The sequence below is a fragment of the Eriocheir sinensis genome, chromosome 32 (genome assembly GCF_024679095.1).
Source record: "Eriocheir sinensis breed Jianghai 21 chromosome 32, ASM2467909v1, whole genome shotgun sequence".
In the NCBI taxonomy this organism is placed as follows: domain Eukaryota; kingdom Metazoa; phylum Arthropoda; class Malacostraca; order Decapoda; family Varunidae; genus Eriocheir; species Eriocheir sinensis.
This window is the reverse complement of record NC_066540.1, coordinates 8,867,788-8,881,967: the sequence shown is the minus strand read 5'-3', so window position 1 is coordinate 8,881,967 and position 14,180 is coordinate 8,867,788. Positions and strand designations below refer to the sequence as shown.

General features: G+C 48.1%; 1 protein-coding gene across 1 annotated transcript in view; it reads right to left on the bottom strand.

The window, feature by feature from the left end:
* Positions 1-2,819: 2,819 nt before the first annotated feature.
* LOC127006109 (doublesex- and mab-3-related transcription factor A2-like) overlaps positions 2,820-14,180 on the bottom strand; it is a 65,253-nt gene continuing 53,892 nt past the window's right edge. The window contains exon 2 of the mRNA XM_050875617.1: positions 2,820-6,629. Coding sequence (XP_050731574.1) covers positions 5,767-6,629 — 863 coding nt within the window. The 3' untranslated portion in view covers positions 2,820-5,766. The remainder of the gene's footprint in view (positions 6,630-14,180) is intronic.

Here is a 14,180-nt window from a genome sequence, read left to right as displayed (position 1 = left end):
ATGTTAGTATTTATTAAAAGTCTTGTGGCTAGTTTTCCTTTTTAACCCGTCCGCTGCGATTGGCACGGATTTGGCTTTCACTGGTAGCCTGGTAACTATACTCCATGTCTTTCTCTGCCTCTGTGTTGGATAGTGGTGTTTCCCATGTGGTACTGGTGTGCTGGATATCCCCTCCCAAGGTGCAGGACTTTACATTTCTCTTCATTGAATTGTAGCAGCCACTTTTAGTTCCATTCCTGTAGCTTGGTGAGGTCTGACTGTAGGAAATCCGTAGTGTAGTCAATGGGTTAGTTCCATTTTTGGGAAGGAGTAAGCTAAAAGTATTGGATTTTCACAGTTGGCTTCATATTAAAACCTCGTAAAAAAGTAATCAACAAAACCAGCTAACACCGCCTTGAAAAACGGGTTAAAAAAGACGATTCGGCCGACGTTTAAAAAAAAAAAAAAATCAGGCGATATTGATGCTGAGGCGGTAGTTGATGCACTTGTTTGGGCTCGATTCCTTTCCCTCTGCTGTGCCTCCCCCCCCCTCCCCCCCCCCCCCACACACACACACACACACACCCTCCCGCCTCCCGCTGCTCACCTCAAGCCTGTGTTCTTCATGGCGGTATTCACTTATCTATTTTAGTATTTTCTGTTGATTTGTTAATTCATCATACCTTATTAATTTATTCCTCCGCTCGTTCTCAGGCATCTTCATCAGTCATTCAGTTGGTGGGTTTGATTGGTGTATTCATTTGCTTAACTTTATCTTCAACGCTTAATTTAATGTCTTTACTCATTCATCTATTTGTTTATATAAGTAAATTTGCTTGTGGAAGATTCGTATGGATTTATTTCTCTACCCGCACCGAGGCAGCAGAATATTTCGTCTCAGGTGACCAACACACACACACACACACACACACACACACACACACACACACACACACCTGTAAACCTGTAATCCAGCACGCTCTCCTTACCCCAAATAAACCACGAAAGCCTCAGTCAACATAAGTCTTTCCCCGTGGCAGTATGAGGCAACAAGTATACCCCATGATACCAGACCTTCCCTTCACAGCAGCATACACGCACCCCACAGGCAGCCTCACCTCTCTGTCTCCCCTTTGCCTCTCCTTGGCTTCATCTCGTGGCCAACTCGAATTCTGAAACGCATCGCTGCCCTAGTGCCCACAGATTTAGGCCCGCGCTGCCCTCAAAAGGCAGAACATAAGTCTTTATTTTTGAGAATTGATAATAGATTGTTCTCTGCAGCGCGAACTTTTATTTTATACTTTCTACTATTTGCTCTTCATCTGTCCTCACTTTCAGCTTACATCTTTGCGCTATATATCTGACCATGTTACATATTTAACTTTCCATATATATAGCAATCTATCTGCATATTTTTTTATCCCATCTATTTGTCTAACTGTACATAACTATCTCTCCGTCTAACTATCTATCTGTCCTTTCTGCCTATCTACATATCTGTCTACTTGTCTTTATGTTAACCTGTATCTATGTCATCCATCTATTTATCTGAGTGTCTATATACCTATCTGTCTATATCTCTTTAACTGACTCTATCTGTGTCTCTATGTATTTCTATCTATTTATCTCTATTTATCTATGTATCTATCTCCACTTGTCAATTTATCTATCTATCTGTCTCAGTCATTCCACAGGTGCACATTCATATCTCTTGACCACATGTGCTCAAATACGATTCACATCTGAATAATCCGTGTCAGTTCACCTCCCCCAAGTATCCCTAGGTACTCACTGTTCACCTTCCCCAGGCATCACTAGGTAGCCTCACCCCATTTTCATTAGGTATCTCTAGGTACCTACAGTTCACCTTCCCCAGTATCCCCAGGTAGCCACAATTCATTGTTTTCTCAGGGTTGTCAATCTTCCCACACCCGCCATCACCATCTGTGCACTCGAATGATTTTGTATGGTTCAATAGCTCCCTCTTACTTTTCTTTCCTCTACTTTTCCCCAATCCGTAGTGTATGCTCCTCACAGCATTCCTTGGTATCCCGGGGTAATCACACTGACGTGATCTTCTCGATGTGAATAAAACCCATAGTGGTACTTACCAAACGGTTCCGGTGGACACTGCCACCATCTTCAGTGGTTTGGAGGAGTAGAAGTGACTTCTACACTTCTACTTCTCTTTCAAAGAACGAAAGCTGGTGGCAGTGTCCACTGAAACCGTTTGATAAATATACATCTTCCGTTTGATTCACACAGCATTGCTTTTCTTTGTAAACCTCTGCCTTTTCATATTTTAGCAGTGCTTAGTAATTTCTGCCTAGCGATTAGGATATTATACATTACATCTCTTTCACACTTAGTCATCTGTCTTCTCGAAGCGGTGTCTCTTTGTGATGTAATATTCACAACGATCTCACTTCATATTTCCAACTCAGCATCTGCCCTCTTACCTGCATAATACATGTGTCCATCTGCCGCCCGAAAGTGACCTCTCATCTGGCCTCTTTTTCTGTTTTCTTTTGCCGGAGCAGCGTCTAGCGAGCTTTTTTTGATACTTCTTTTTTGTTTTTTCCCTTAAGCTGCCTCCCTCGCTCTAAAAAAACACCACACCTGGGAAATCTTCTGCCGGTTATGTACACCTCCGCCTAATTTATAAGGTTCACCTCACACCTGAGTTTCCATTGACACACACACACACACACACACACACACACACACACACACACACACACACACACACACACACACACACACACACACACATTGGGTCACCTCGTCCCTGGTGTGTGGCTCTGCTGGTGGAGTTGGAAGATCAGTGAGCGAAGTATCTCTTTATTTTTTTTATTTACATGTTCTTCTAATAGCGATACAGTATACAGCTACTAATGCGGCAACTCACTCCTGCTCCGGGACACTGACCAAGCGGCAATCATTACAGAGGGATGTGTGTGTGTGTGTGTGTGTGTGTGTGTGTGTGTGTATGTGTGTGTGTGTGTAGTTGTTGCTGCTGTTGAAGGTTGCTGTAAATGGGATGACAGCTTCTTCTTTTTTAATCTATTGCACATAACAAGTTAATAAAAACACATATTTGCTATTGATCGCCGTAGCTACAAAGTGCGAGTATTCACAAAACCTGACCTACGAGAGTAACAACACCGTGACACGACTCACTTACTTAGGGCAAGTGATGGATGTAAAAATTCATAAGGTATCTTACTTATATATTACAACTATAGGTAGAACGTTATATATATATGTATGTATGTGAGTGTATTCAAGCATCAGTTTTATGTACTTATTTACCATATATATATAAAGGTGTGACCTGCGGGGAGGGGCCAGTATCTTCGTGTGAGGGTGTGGATCAGCCCAGAACCGTAGAATATAGGAGAGTGTGGCCAGCTTGATCACAGATGCCATGTCGTTACCTAAAGAGCCGCGCGAAATTCAAATTGATGGTGATATAATAGGGATTTTTGGTGTGCTCTAAGGGTCGTATTACAAGATATATCGCCGCCCAAGAACACATATTTGACAAGGCTTTCGTAGGAGTTGTGGGCATTTCCAGGAGTAGTTTTATGATCCTGGTGGTAGTGTGAGTCTTCTTCCGTACCATGAACCTGAAGAAACACTCATTAGAACCTGACTGGCCCCCTCTTTGACCTTTAGAAATAACATGTGAGAAGCGAAAGTGTCTTATAATACTAACCTAAGTAGCGTCAGGATCTCGAAGTAGTGCCTATATAGAGAGCACAAAGGAACACTATCTATTTGAATTTCGCGACGGCTCTTTAGGTAACAACACGCGCCTGTGATGAAGCTGGCCAGACTCTCCTGTTCTGTGGCTCTGGATCAACCTTCATTCTCTGGCGGGTCCGGTACGCCAGTGTGGGATTGTTTGTGTGTTGATGGACTCTGGTGGTGCCGTAGAGGTGTTAGTAGTGGTGGTAGTGGTAATAGTGGTAGTTTTGATATCGGTACCTGCATGTGTGTAGAGTTGCTGTAGTGGTTGTTGTGGTGTGGGATGGTTGTAAAATGTGTGTGGTTGGTGTAAATAATTCATAGTGATATAATTTGGTAGGAGAATTGTATATTGGTTGTGAGAGTGGTGTTAGTGAAGGTGTTGTTGTAGTTGTCGACAAAGTGTTGGTTGGTGCAGCTACCATAATTGTTTTGTGGTAATAAGACTTGCTTCATGAAAACAAAATCAGACACAGTGGAATGTATGTACACGAAGAATGATGCGCTAAACTACTGGCGGACTCAAGTAACAATAAAAAAATAATGCACTTTACAATAAAATCACACGTTCACAAAAATCTGGCGCCATCTCGTGTCGCGCGCACAACCATACCGACGAACACACGTACACACACTCTAAGTCATTTCAAGCTCATCATAACCAGCTCAGGAAGATGTCACTGTTCACTGCTGGTGGCACTGTTTGTCACGCTGGCGGCCGACTGTCCTTCTGTACCTTGGCTCTGAGCTCGTGGCAGGGGTGAGGAAGGGGGGGGAGGACAATGTGGGCAAGGCGATCTTCAGTGACGGCCCTTCTATTTTTTATTTATTTTACTCCTAAAGGAAGCAGATCAAGGGCTGAGAAAAATAATAAAGAAATGCTGACCGAATGCTGCTCCTATCAAGATCAAAAGGAACCAAAATAGTTATCAGTTTAGTTATACGAGAAGTGTCTTGCTTTGGGCGGCTTGGGAAAAAAATAATGATACGAACTCCAGTAAAACTGAGCAAGGAGTAATTGCGAAACAAAGTAATCATTGAATCATTTTACGTTAGAAGTGCCATACTCGTACACAGCTCCAGTATCACTCAAAGGAATACTACAAACGCATGAAACATTCCTGAGAATCCTAAATCAGCAAAACTTCTGGCCACGTCTGGCCTCAGGTCAACGCCTTGGTCGTCCGCGTATGACACACCTTGTCACTTTGTTACCGTCACCTTCCCTTTTGTGTGTGTTTACTTGTCGTGCGTGTGCCGCTGAGGAGGAAGCACTGAGGCGATAGTTGTGTATCATTCTTGTCGCCTGCAGCCAATGCTCGGTGAGCCTGAACGTCCCAACACTTGCTTCGGGAGGATTGAAATTCAGTTAATTTTGAAACGTGATGCAGAAATGCAGTTAAGTGAACTGAAGATCAAAGCGTTACAAATCCTAAGGCTGGCAAGGACGTCCATGTCGTCAACGATGGGGGACTGAACCACAGAAAGAAATGTGACTTTTTGATAGTTATTTCTAACGTGCATGATGAAACACAGTGACATTTTGACGTACGTATAAATGAACGAAGAATAAGTTATCATAATTTCGTATTTTGCTCGTTGCTTTTCGAGTGCAGACTCCCCAAGCACAAAGTACAGGCGCTCCTCAGGCCGGCGACACAATGCCGCACGCGCCTCGCCGTGTGGCGCCGCCCCTCCGGCCCTCCACCGGCGAGGGTCCCTCCTCTTGGCGTTGTGGTGTCCACGCGTCTGGCCGGCCTGGCTTTAGAGGGGGCGTGCGCTGGACGAGGGAAAACACTTGAGACAACGAACAAAACACAAGCCAAATCAAAGTTCCCATAATGACAAACTAAGTTCACATAACCGTGCGAAGGGCAGCGTAGCCTCAGTCGGTGAGTGAGGTATGTGTCAGAACGTTGTGTATGTGTGACAACAACTCCGCGGCTGATTTAGTTGCGCAAAAATGTCCAGATTTCAGATCTCTTTTCTGTTCTTTTGATGTCATAATATCACTCTTGCCTTAGATATGCAACAGCATCACTCTGTGTCGGGGTCGGGCTGGGAGGTGGGGGAGACGGACAGATCGCGGGGAGGTGGTGAGGGCGGGTGGCCGGAGAGGAGGGAGGCGGTGTGGGAGGAGAGGTTGAGGGGAGGGTAGTACTCTGGGCGGGGGGGCATGAAGGGAGGGTAGGGGAGGCCCATCAGAGCGTGTGGCGGGGGGTATGGGAACCTGGAAAGGGCGGGGGGGCCAAGAGGTGCAAACGCCGATGCCCTGAGAGCCGCGTGGTCAGGGAAGAGGTCATGATGGCGGGGCTCCGGGGACCGCGGCGGCGAGGGTCGGGGCTGGGGTGTGTGGTGGAGCTGGGAGTGGTGGTGGTGGAGGGCGTGCCGCTGCTGCTGGCTCTCGGTGGTGTTGTTGTTGTTCTCGTGGTGCGGGATGTGGTGGGGGTGACCCGTGGGCAGCTGGGGCAGTGTGGTGGGCGGGAGGGCGTACAGCAGCGTCTGGATAGCTCGCAGCACGTCCCCGCCGCAGCGCAGCAACACAGCCTCCAAGACCTGAACTTTGCGCCCCGGGAAGAGCCGCACCAAGGTCTCCATGCTGGATAGTTTTGCCTCATCCGCGGGAGTCGCCGCCGGAGATAAAACTGTCGCGGTCTCCTCTTCCTCACTCGCCTCCCGCCGCGCCGCCTTGCTGGGCCGAGGCTCCTCGTCTTCACTGTGGGTGTCCTCGCGAGGTGTGGGCGCCTTGGGCAGGGGCTGGGCGTGGGGCGTGGGCGACGAGGGCTGGGCGTGCTCAGGGGAGGCGGGCGGCCCAATCTTGAGGCTGAGGGGCTCCTCCCGCACAGGAGACGCTGGGGAGCCGCTCCTGCCGTCCTCCTCAGGGCGGGAGCGTTTGCATCCTGGAGAAGCAAAAAGTAGAGGAAAATATTGTTAGGAAAATGTGGTCATAGTTATTCAATTTTTGCTGAAGACCACAATGACTGCTCCCTTAAGTTTCTATTAGTTAACTTTTAACTGAAAACTATTTGAATTTAATTGACTTATGTTTTTGCGTATCTTACTTCCAGCAATATTCCTTCCGTTATTGTGAATAGCTTAGGCGTTAGTATTCCAAGGCACCCAGAGCAGTAAGCAAGACTAACTAACTAATGGGGAGCATACGCCCGGGGGCGCGTCGCTTCACTCCCGACGGTCCTCCCAGAGCAAGCCCCCACGCAGCCGCCCTATCCATCTCGAGTACTTCCCGGCAGGATCGATCGACTTGCCCCATCCATGAGTTACGTGGGCGTCCCCTTGGTCTCCTCCACACATGGTTGTCTCGTACAAAAACAACCCTGTGAGCAGGACCGACGTCCGGGAGGTGTACCGCGTGACCATATAACAGGAGTTGGCGTTCACGTATTAAACTGGAAACAGGCCTCGATTCAGTTTCATTGCACAGTCCTTGGTTCAACACGAAGTCATTCCAGCGATACCTCATGATCCTGCGAAGACACTTGGCACCAAAGTCATCGACACGCCTCTCCAAGACACTGTTCATTGTCCATGTCTCACAGCCATACAGTACGACGGGAAGCACAAGTGACTTAATGATTCGAAGTAAGCAAGACCTACCAGATATTTACGTAACGACGCTGTGTGTCTGTGTGAGCGTGGCTCGTCCCGCGAGGAGCGAGGATCGGTATACAAGTCTTCGTGTTCTCTCAAGCTAGCGCCGCGGTCCCTCGTATTAGCATTTTGATAGGTCGCTGTCAGATGCCTTCAGCCTCTCCGGCATGAAACAAAACCACCACTAATTTGTAAGCATCAGTTTCCCCCATTAAACATATTCGTTCTAATTAAATTACTTCAAGTTTTAATCCGTCCTTTCGACTCGGGGCAGTGAGGGGGGAGGGGGAAGACGCGGAGACAGGAGGAGAAAACAAAATTGATTGCATTTTAACGACTTGGTGCCTCGGGGTCGCTTAAACTTGATGAAATTTAAATATCCCGTCGCTGAGACTGTGGGCACTGGATTTACAATCACGCGAGAAAATAAAAGTTTGAGATTTAATTTCATTCCTCGGAGGAGGGTGGCGGGGCAGGTGTCCCCGGGCGCAGCTGTCAAGACCTTACTCGCCAGCCCCCGCCGGCCCCTCAACATACATAGATTTTTTTCTCCCTTTTATTTTTATTCAAGAAGTTTAATCATGACCGTCCCTCCTCTCCCTTGTGTCTTCCTGCTCTTCCTCCCAACCGCCATCCACGTCCTCACATCAACAAAACAATGGTCTCCCTCGTCTCTTAGTCTCATCCTAACTTGATTACCACAGTGCTGAGTCTCTCCCGTGTCTCAGCTTAACGACCCCGCAGCAGCCATCGTTCTAACCACCGCGTCCTCGTTTCAACAACACATTTATACCTGTTCCTTTGTGTCATTGTAACTATACCACGTCGTCGAAGGTGTAACACGCAATAATGATACTTCTTCCCTGTCTCATTTTAACTGCCGTGTTCTCAAAATAGCGACAGTACAATGATGTCCTTCCTATGTCTTTGTCTCACCGTAACCACCAAACACAGTGTAACTATACCACGTCGTCGAAGTTGTGACACGCAATAATGATACATCTTCCCTGTCTCATTTTAACTGCCGTGTTCTCAAAATAACGACAGTACAATGATGTCCTTCCTATCTCTTTGTCTCACCGTAACCACCAAAGACAGCATAAATACGATGGGGTGTTTATCTCGTCCTAGCAACCAGTTTTTGTCTGTCTGCCTGTCTATAGCAAAATAATGAAGCTCTGACCTGATGTGCCTTTGTAACAGCATCACAGCACCCCGCTTCACGCCATTCTGTCACATCACTTAACTTAGCACCATAGCACATCACACAGAAACATCACACATCTCCACACAGCGTCATAAGTTACAGAATACAACCACATCACGCCACACACACCACTTCAATACACTGACGTCACCACACACCGCATCCTACAACCTCGCCGCCACACCACACCACATCTCAGGGCGCCACCACACCACATTTAAGGACCAAGACATAGAACAATACCACTTTGCCATCACGCCCACCACCACCACCACAACAACCAGCACCACAAGTAGACGAGAGAGAGAGAGAGAGAGAGAGAGAGAGAGAGAGAGAGAGAGAGAGAGAGAGAGAGAGAGAGAGAGAGAGAGAGAGAGAGAGAGAGAGAGAGAGAGAGAGAGAGAGAGAGAGAGAGAGAGAGAGAGAGAGAGAGAGAGAGAGAGAGAGAGAGAGATGGTGATTAAAATGTAAAATATTGAAGAGTGTCACATGCCTTGCCTTCTGCGACACCTCCTCCTCCTCCTCCTCCTCCTCTTCCTCCTCCTCCTCCTCCTTCTCCTCATCCTCATCTCCCTCTCCCCCACCTTCCTCGCCCCAGAAGACCCCCTTTACGAGGCGGCCATTAAGAACAGGAGCAGTCGAGTAAAATATCTTGATTCTTTTGTGGGCAGAACTTCCGCCGCAGGAATTATTGCCTCCGCCCTCTTTTGTTCTGTGTCCTAATTTTTTTGGCAGGGCGCAAAAATAAAGAGAAAGTGATGCGACGGCAACCTTCCAAATTCTTTGAGTCGGGTATTTACCATTGTCTTCAGAGGTTTTCAAATGGTACACTAAATCTTCACTTTGGAATTTACTGAAAGGGTTATCACCGCCACCCGCGCGAGCTCCTGCGTCCGCCGCCGCCGCCGCCACCACCGAGGCTTTTAATAATGTTCTCTTTCTTTCTCTCTTGGTCTTTTCTTGCTCTCTCTCTCTCTCTCTCTCTCTCTCTCTCTCTCTCTCTCTATTTTTCATGTGTGTGTGTGTGTGTGGGGGGGGGGGTGGAGGGAGGACTCAGACTGCACATATAGGTAAACACGTAAATAGACAGACATCTAAATTAACAGATGCATACACAAACTTGTCTCTACCCATCCCTTTACCCCCTTATCTACCTGTCTATAGGGTATACGAGAATCACTTCGTTAGGAAAAGCTCCCTTCGGTTGGTCAGGGCAGCGCCGCCTGAGTGGGTGTCGGTGGTGGCAGCGCAAGGGTGGATATACTATGTACCCAGTCAACCGCGTCGCGCCGGAGGGGAGGTGGCCACACAATGGGTTCTTATTTATTATTTTTCCTCTGCTCCAAAATCAATAGCGGCGGAGCAACGGAGGGAAGAAGTCTGTTTCCTGGGAGTTCCACAAAGACAAGCTGGTTATGTGTATTTTTTTCTCCTTAAGTACCTTTGTATGTATGTCTCCCCTCACTCGTGTTTAGCCTTTTCATCGCGCCCTTATTCCCGGCTTTGTAGTACAGCATCCTTACTATCTTTTACATCAGTCTCATTCCTGTACCTCCTTTATTGCTCTTGTTATTCTGACTTCCCTTAGACAAGAACTTAATTGTACCCTCACACGTGTCGTACCGTATGTTTTTTCTTCTCTCTTGCTATGTATCATTTTTTTTGTTTTTGTTTTTACAGCAGAGGAGTCAGTTCAAGGGCATAAGAATAAGGAAACAAATGTGAAAAATAAAGCCCGCTACTCACTGCTCCTAAAAAGAGTTTACTCCTAACACCCATCACTTCTTAGCACCTGAGCACACACACCCTTAACCCTGCTTGATGCACCTTCTTCCTCTCCCTTTCCCTTTGTTCTCGCCCCATCATTCCAATACTCAGCACATCGTCACACACACACACACACACATAGACACACTTCCCATCGTCACACTTCACACTGCGCCTCCCTCCCCCCTTCCCTTTGTCCCTCTTCCATCACGCCAGCCAGCAAATCACCACCTCCCATCCCTCCCATCATCATCATCCCCTGAACAGTGCACCCTCCCCACCCCACCCCCCTTGTTTCCCCTCACCCTTGCTTCTAACCCATAGCTCCAAGACTTTCAAAGCACATGTCCTAAGCCTGGACAGCGCACATTCCACTCCCTCTCTGTGTTCCCTCCGCCATCATCCCATACTGCCTTCCTTTAGTAGCTACAACACCTCCCTCCCCTTACCCCTGCACATCCCACTTTCCCTCTGTTTCCCCTTCACCGTCATTCCACCGTGTCTTACCTCATTGCTATCACCTCCCACCCCTCCCCCCTGCACATCCCATTTCCCCTCTGTTTCCCCTTCACCGTCATCCCACCGTGTCTTACCTCAGTGCGATAACCTCTCACCCCTCCCCCTTGCACATCCCACTTCCTCTCTGTTTCGCCATCACCGTCATCCCATACCGTCTATCCTCAGTAGTACATCACATCCCACCCCTCACCCTTGCACCTCCCCCCAGTAGTCAGGAAGCCAGCACTCACATTCAGCATATCACCTCACGCATTCCTCTCATCCTAAGCACCGCAGCTCCTCTTCCTTCCCCGCCCTACCTCCACCCTCCCGTCAGCCCATCCCACCCGCCAACACTCAGCATATCGTCCGGTACACTCAATCTTGCCAGGCCGGAGTTATGAACCCAAAACTTCCACTTTCAGGTCATCCTTCGGCCGGTCGTTATGGCTTCCCAAGAATCCAGACATATTGTTTCTCATATGAAGTCTTGTCCCGCACCTCGGCGCCATTACTCACCCGTGCAGCGCGGCGGGAGGGGCGAGGCCGGCGTGTGCAGGCAGCGGAGCGTCGGCCTTGCGTCCCCGCGAGCGCTGATGATCTATAATCTGTCATGATATTGTTCAGACGATCGCCGGGTGACAAAACGATCAAGCGGACCGAGGGAGCCGCCGCCGCAGACCCCCGCTATAAAGGACCTTGACATAGCGTTGAGCTGAGCGGCCGCCGCCAGTCCTGCCGCCATCCATAACAACATCACCGCCAGTTACCCATTCCGGCCAGGCAGTATTTCTTAACACTGTAAGGGGGCGGGGGGGGAGAGTGGCGACGTTGTGGCGTGGGAGGAAGGATGTGGACTGTGTGTGCTGGCTGGCCTCAAGGCTCTGACCTGAAGGTTAATTTAGGTCACCTTTGTGTAGCTTTTTGGAATCGAAAAGACCCACCCGGAAAATAGGAAAATCAGCGGATAAAAGGGGAGGAAGAGAAGAAAAAGGAAAGAAAGGAAGGGAAGGAGAGGAAAGAGGAAAGTACCCCTCGGAAAATAAGAAAATCAGGGGAAAAAAGGGGAGGAAGAGAAGAAAAAGGAAAGAAAGGAAGGGGAGGAGAGGAAAGAGGAAAGTACCCCTCGGAAAATAGGAAAATCAGCGGATAAAAGGGGAGGAAGAGAAGAAAAAGGAAAGAAAGGAAGGGAAGGAGAGGAAAGAGGACAGTACCCCTCGGAAAATAAGAAAATCAGGGGAAAAAACACTAAGGGTCGTATTATAAGACATTTCATCGCCCAGAACACTAATTTGACAGGGCTTTCGTAGGAGTTGTGGGCATTTCCAGGAGTAATTCTATGACCCTGGTGATAGTGTGACCCTTCCTCTGTACCATGAACCTGTAGAAACACTTATTAGAACCCGATTGACCCCCTCTTTGACCTTTAGAAATAGATAATGTGAGAAGCGAAAGTGTCTTGTAATACCCCCCTAAAAGTACGCCAACGCTGTAAGTCCTCGAGGGGTTTGAGGAGTCCCGAGTACCGCAACGAGAGTGACAAATAAACGAGAGAGAAATAAAGGAAAAATATACCTTCGTCTAACAACACGCCACGCCTCGTTTTATAACCAATAACGTTAAAAGTCTTTGAGGGCCTTCTGGAGGAGCGAGGAGCACCACACACAAGAACCAAGAAAATAAACATGAAATGAATACACAAAACAAAGGTAACCAGCTGACGTGAAGGAAGAAGCATCAAGAAACCTCGAACCAAAATATTGATCTTACAGTCTTTCGGTGTCCTGCTGTACCTAGCGTTTATTGAGGCATCTTTTTTTTTACAACAAAGGAGACAGCTCAGGGGCACAAAAAAAGGAAACAATAATAAAAAATAAAAAAAAGCCCGCTACTCGCTGCTCCTAAAAAAAAAAAATCTGGTTCCGTTTTCTATTTTCACCTTATCGTTGCCTCATATAAAGGTAAAGTCGGGAATATAGGTATTAGCTGCGCGTGGTCTTGGTGCTCATCCGTCACGTTGCCCCTCAAACTTTCATAACCTGTAGTGGTGTGTAAATCCTTGAGTGCCGTGTGTGTGTGTGTGTGTGGGGGGGGGGGGGGGAGCGGGTAGCGCGGCGCACGGGAGTCTTCCAGCCCTACGACGCCCCACAGGTGTTCCCGTCACCTTGCACTACTCCAGCCGCGCCTCCCGCCCATCGCGTCAATTGACATGCAAATCTTCGGCAATCGATAATCCCAATGTGGCGTGGCGTGGCTTGGGGAACCTTCAAACATAACCCCATTGTTTACTAATGAAATCTCAACCTATACTGAAGGGAAGAATCGAAGGGATGAATAGGCAAGAAAAAGGTAGAGTATAGGGTTGGGTAAGGTAGAGAACGGAAGAGAATAAAGGAGAGAGACTGGGAGTGAAGGGAATGGGAGAGAAAGAGAAGGAGGTAAGAGGATGGAAGGAAGAGAGGAACAAGTGGTTAGAGAAAGGGAGGGGTGTGAAGAGTTTACAGTACAGAAAAGAAGGGAAGGGAAGGGAAAGGAAGCAAGGAAGAAAAAAAAAGGAAAGAAGGAGGAAGGAGTGGGTAGGGTAGGAAATGGAAATGAAGAGAAGGGAATGCGGCAATAAGGAAAGAAGGGAAGAGAAAGGAAAGAAACGAAGGAAAAGGAAGGAAAGGCGGGAAGCATGAAGAAAAAATGAAGAAAGGAAAAGGAAGGGAAGGAAAAGGAAGAGAAGTGTAGGGAAGGGAAAAACACACACACACACACACACACACACACACACACACACACACACACACACACACACACACACACACACACACACACAAGCAACATCAGCCCCAGGAAAGCCCTTCACATGTAACAACAACCTAACGTAACCTACCCACCCCCATCATAACCTCCGGCCTGACTCACAGCGATCACTGCCCCTCACCCTCAACCACACCACATTCTTCCGGGGGACTCAGAGGACCCGCCCGCGTTGGCAACACTGCTGTCGGCACTATAATGGCGTCGACAAACAAAAGGACGTATGGTAATGTGCCGGGGTCGCGTGGCCACCGTGGAGGGGCGAGAGGGGACGCGAGAAGAGGAGCGCTGGCCCAGGGGAGCTAAAGATCGGCCATGAGAACAGGGAGGTAGCCGATGAGGGGAAAAGAGCGGCCCGAGGAGAGAGGAGTCGAGAGGAGGGAAAAGAATGGCTGTTCATGAGGAGAGTGAGATATGAGAGAGAGAGAGAGAGAGAGAGAGAGAGAGAGAGAGAGAGAGAGAGAGAGAGAGAGAGAGAGAGAGAGAGAGAGAGAGAGAGAGAGAGAGAGAGAGAGAGAGAGAGAGAGAGAGAAATACAAAAGAAAGTAAAAAAAGAGAGGCAAGT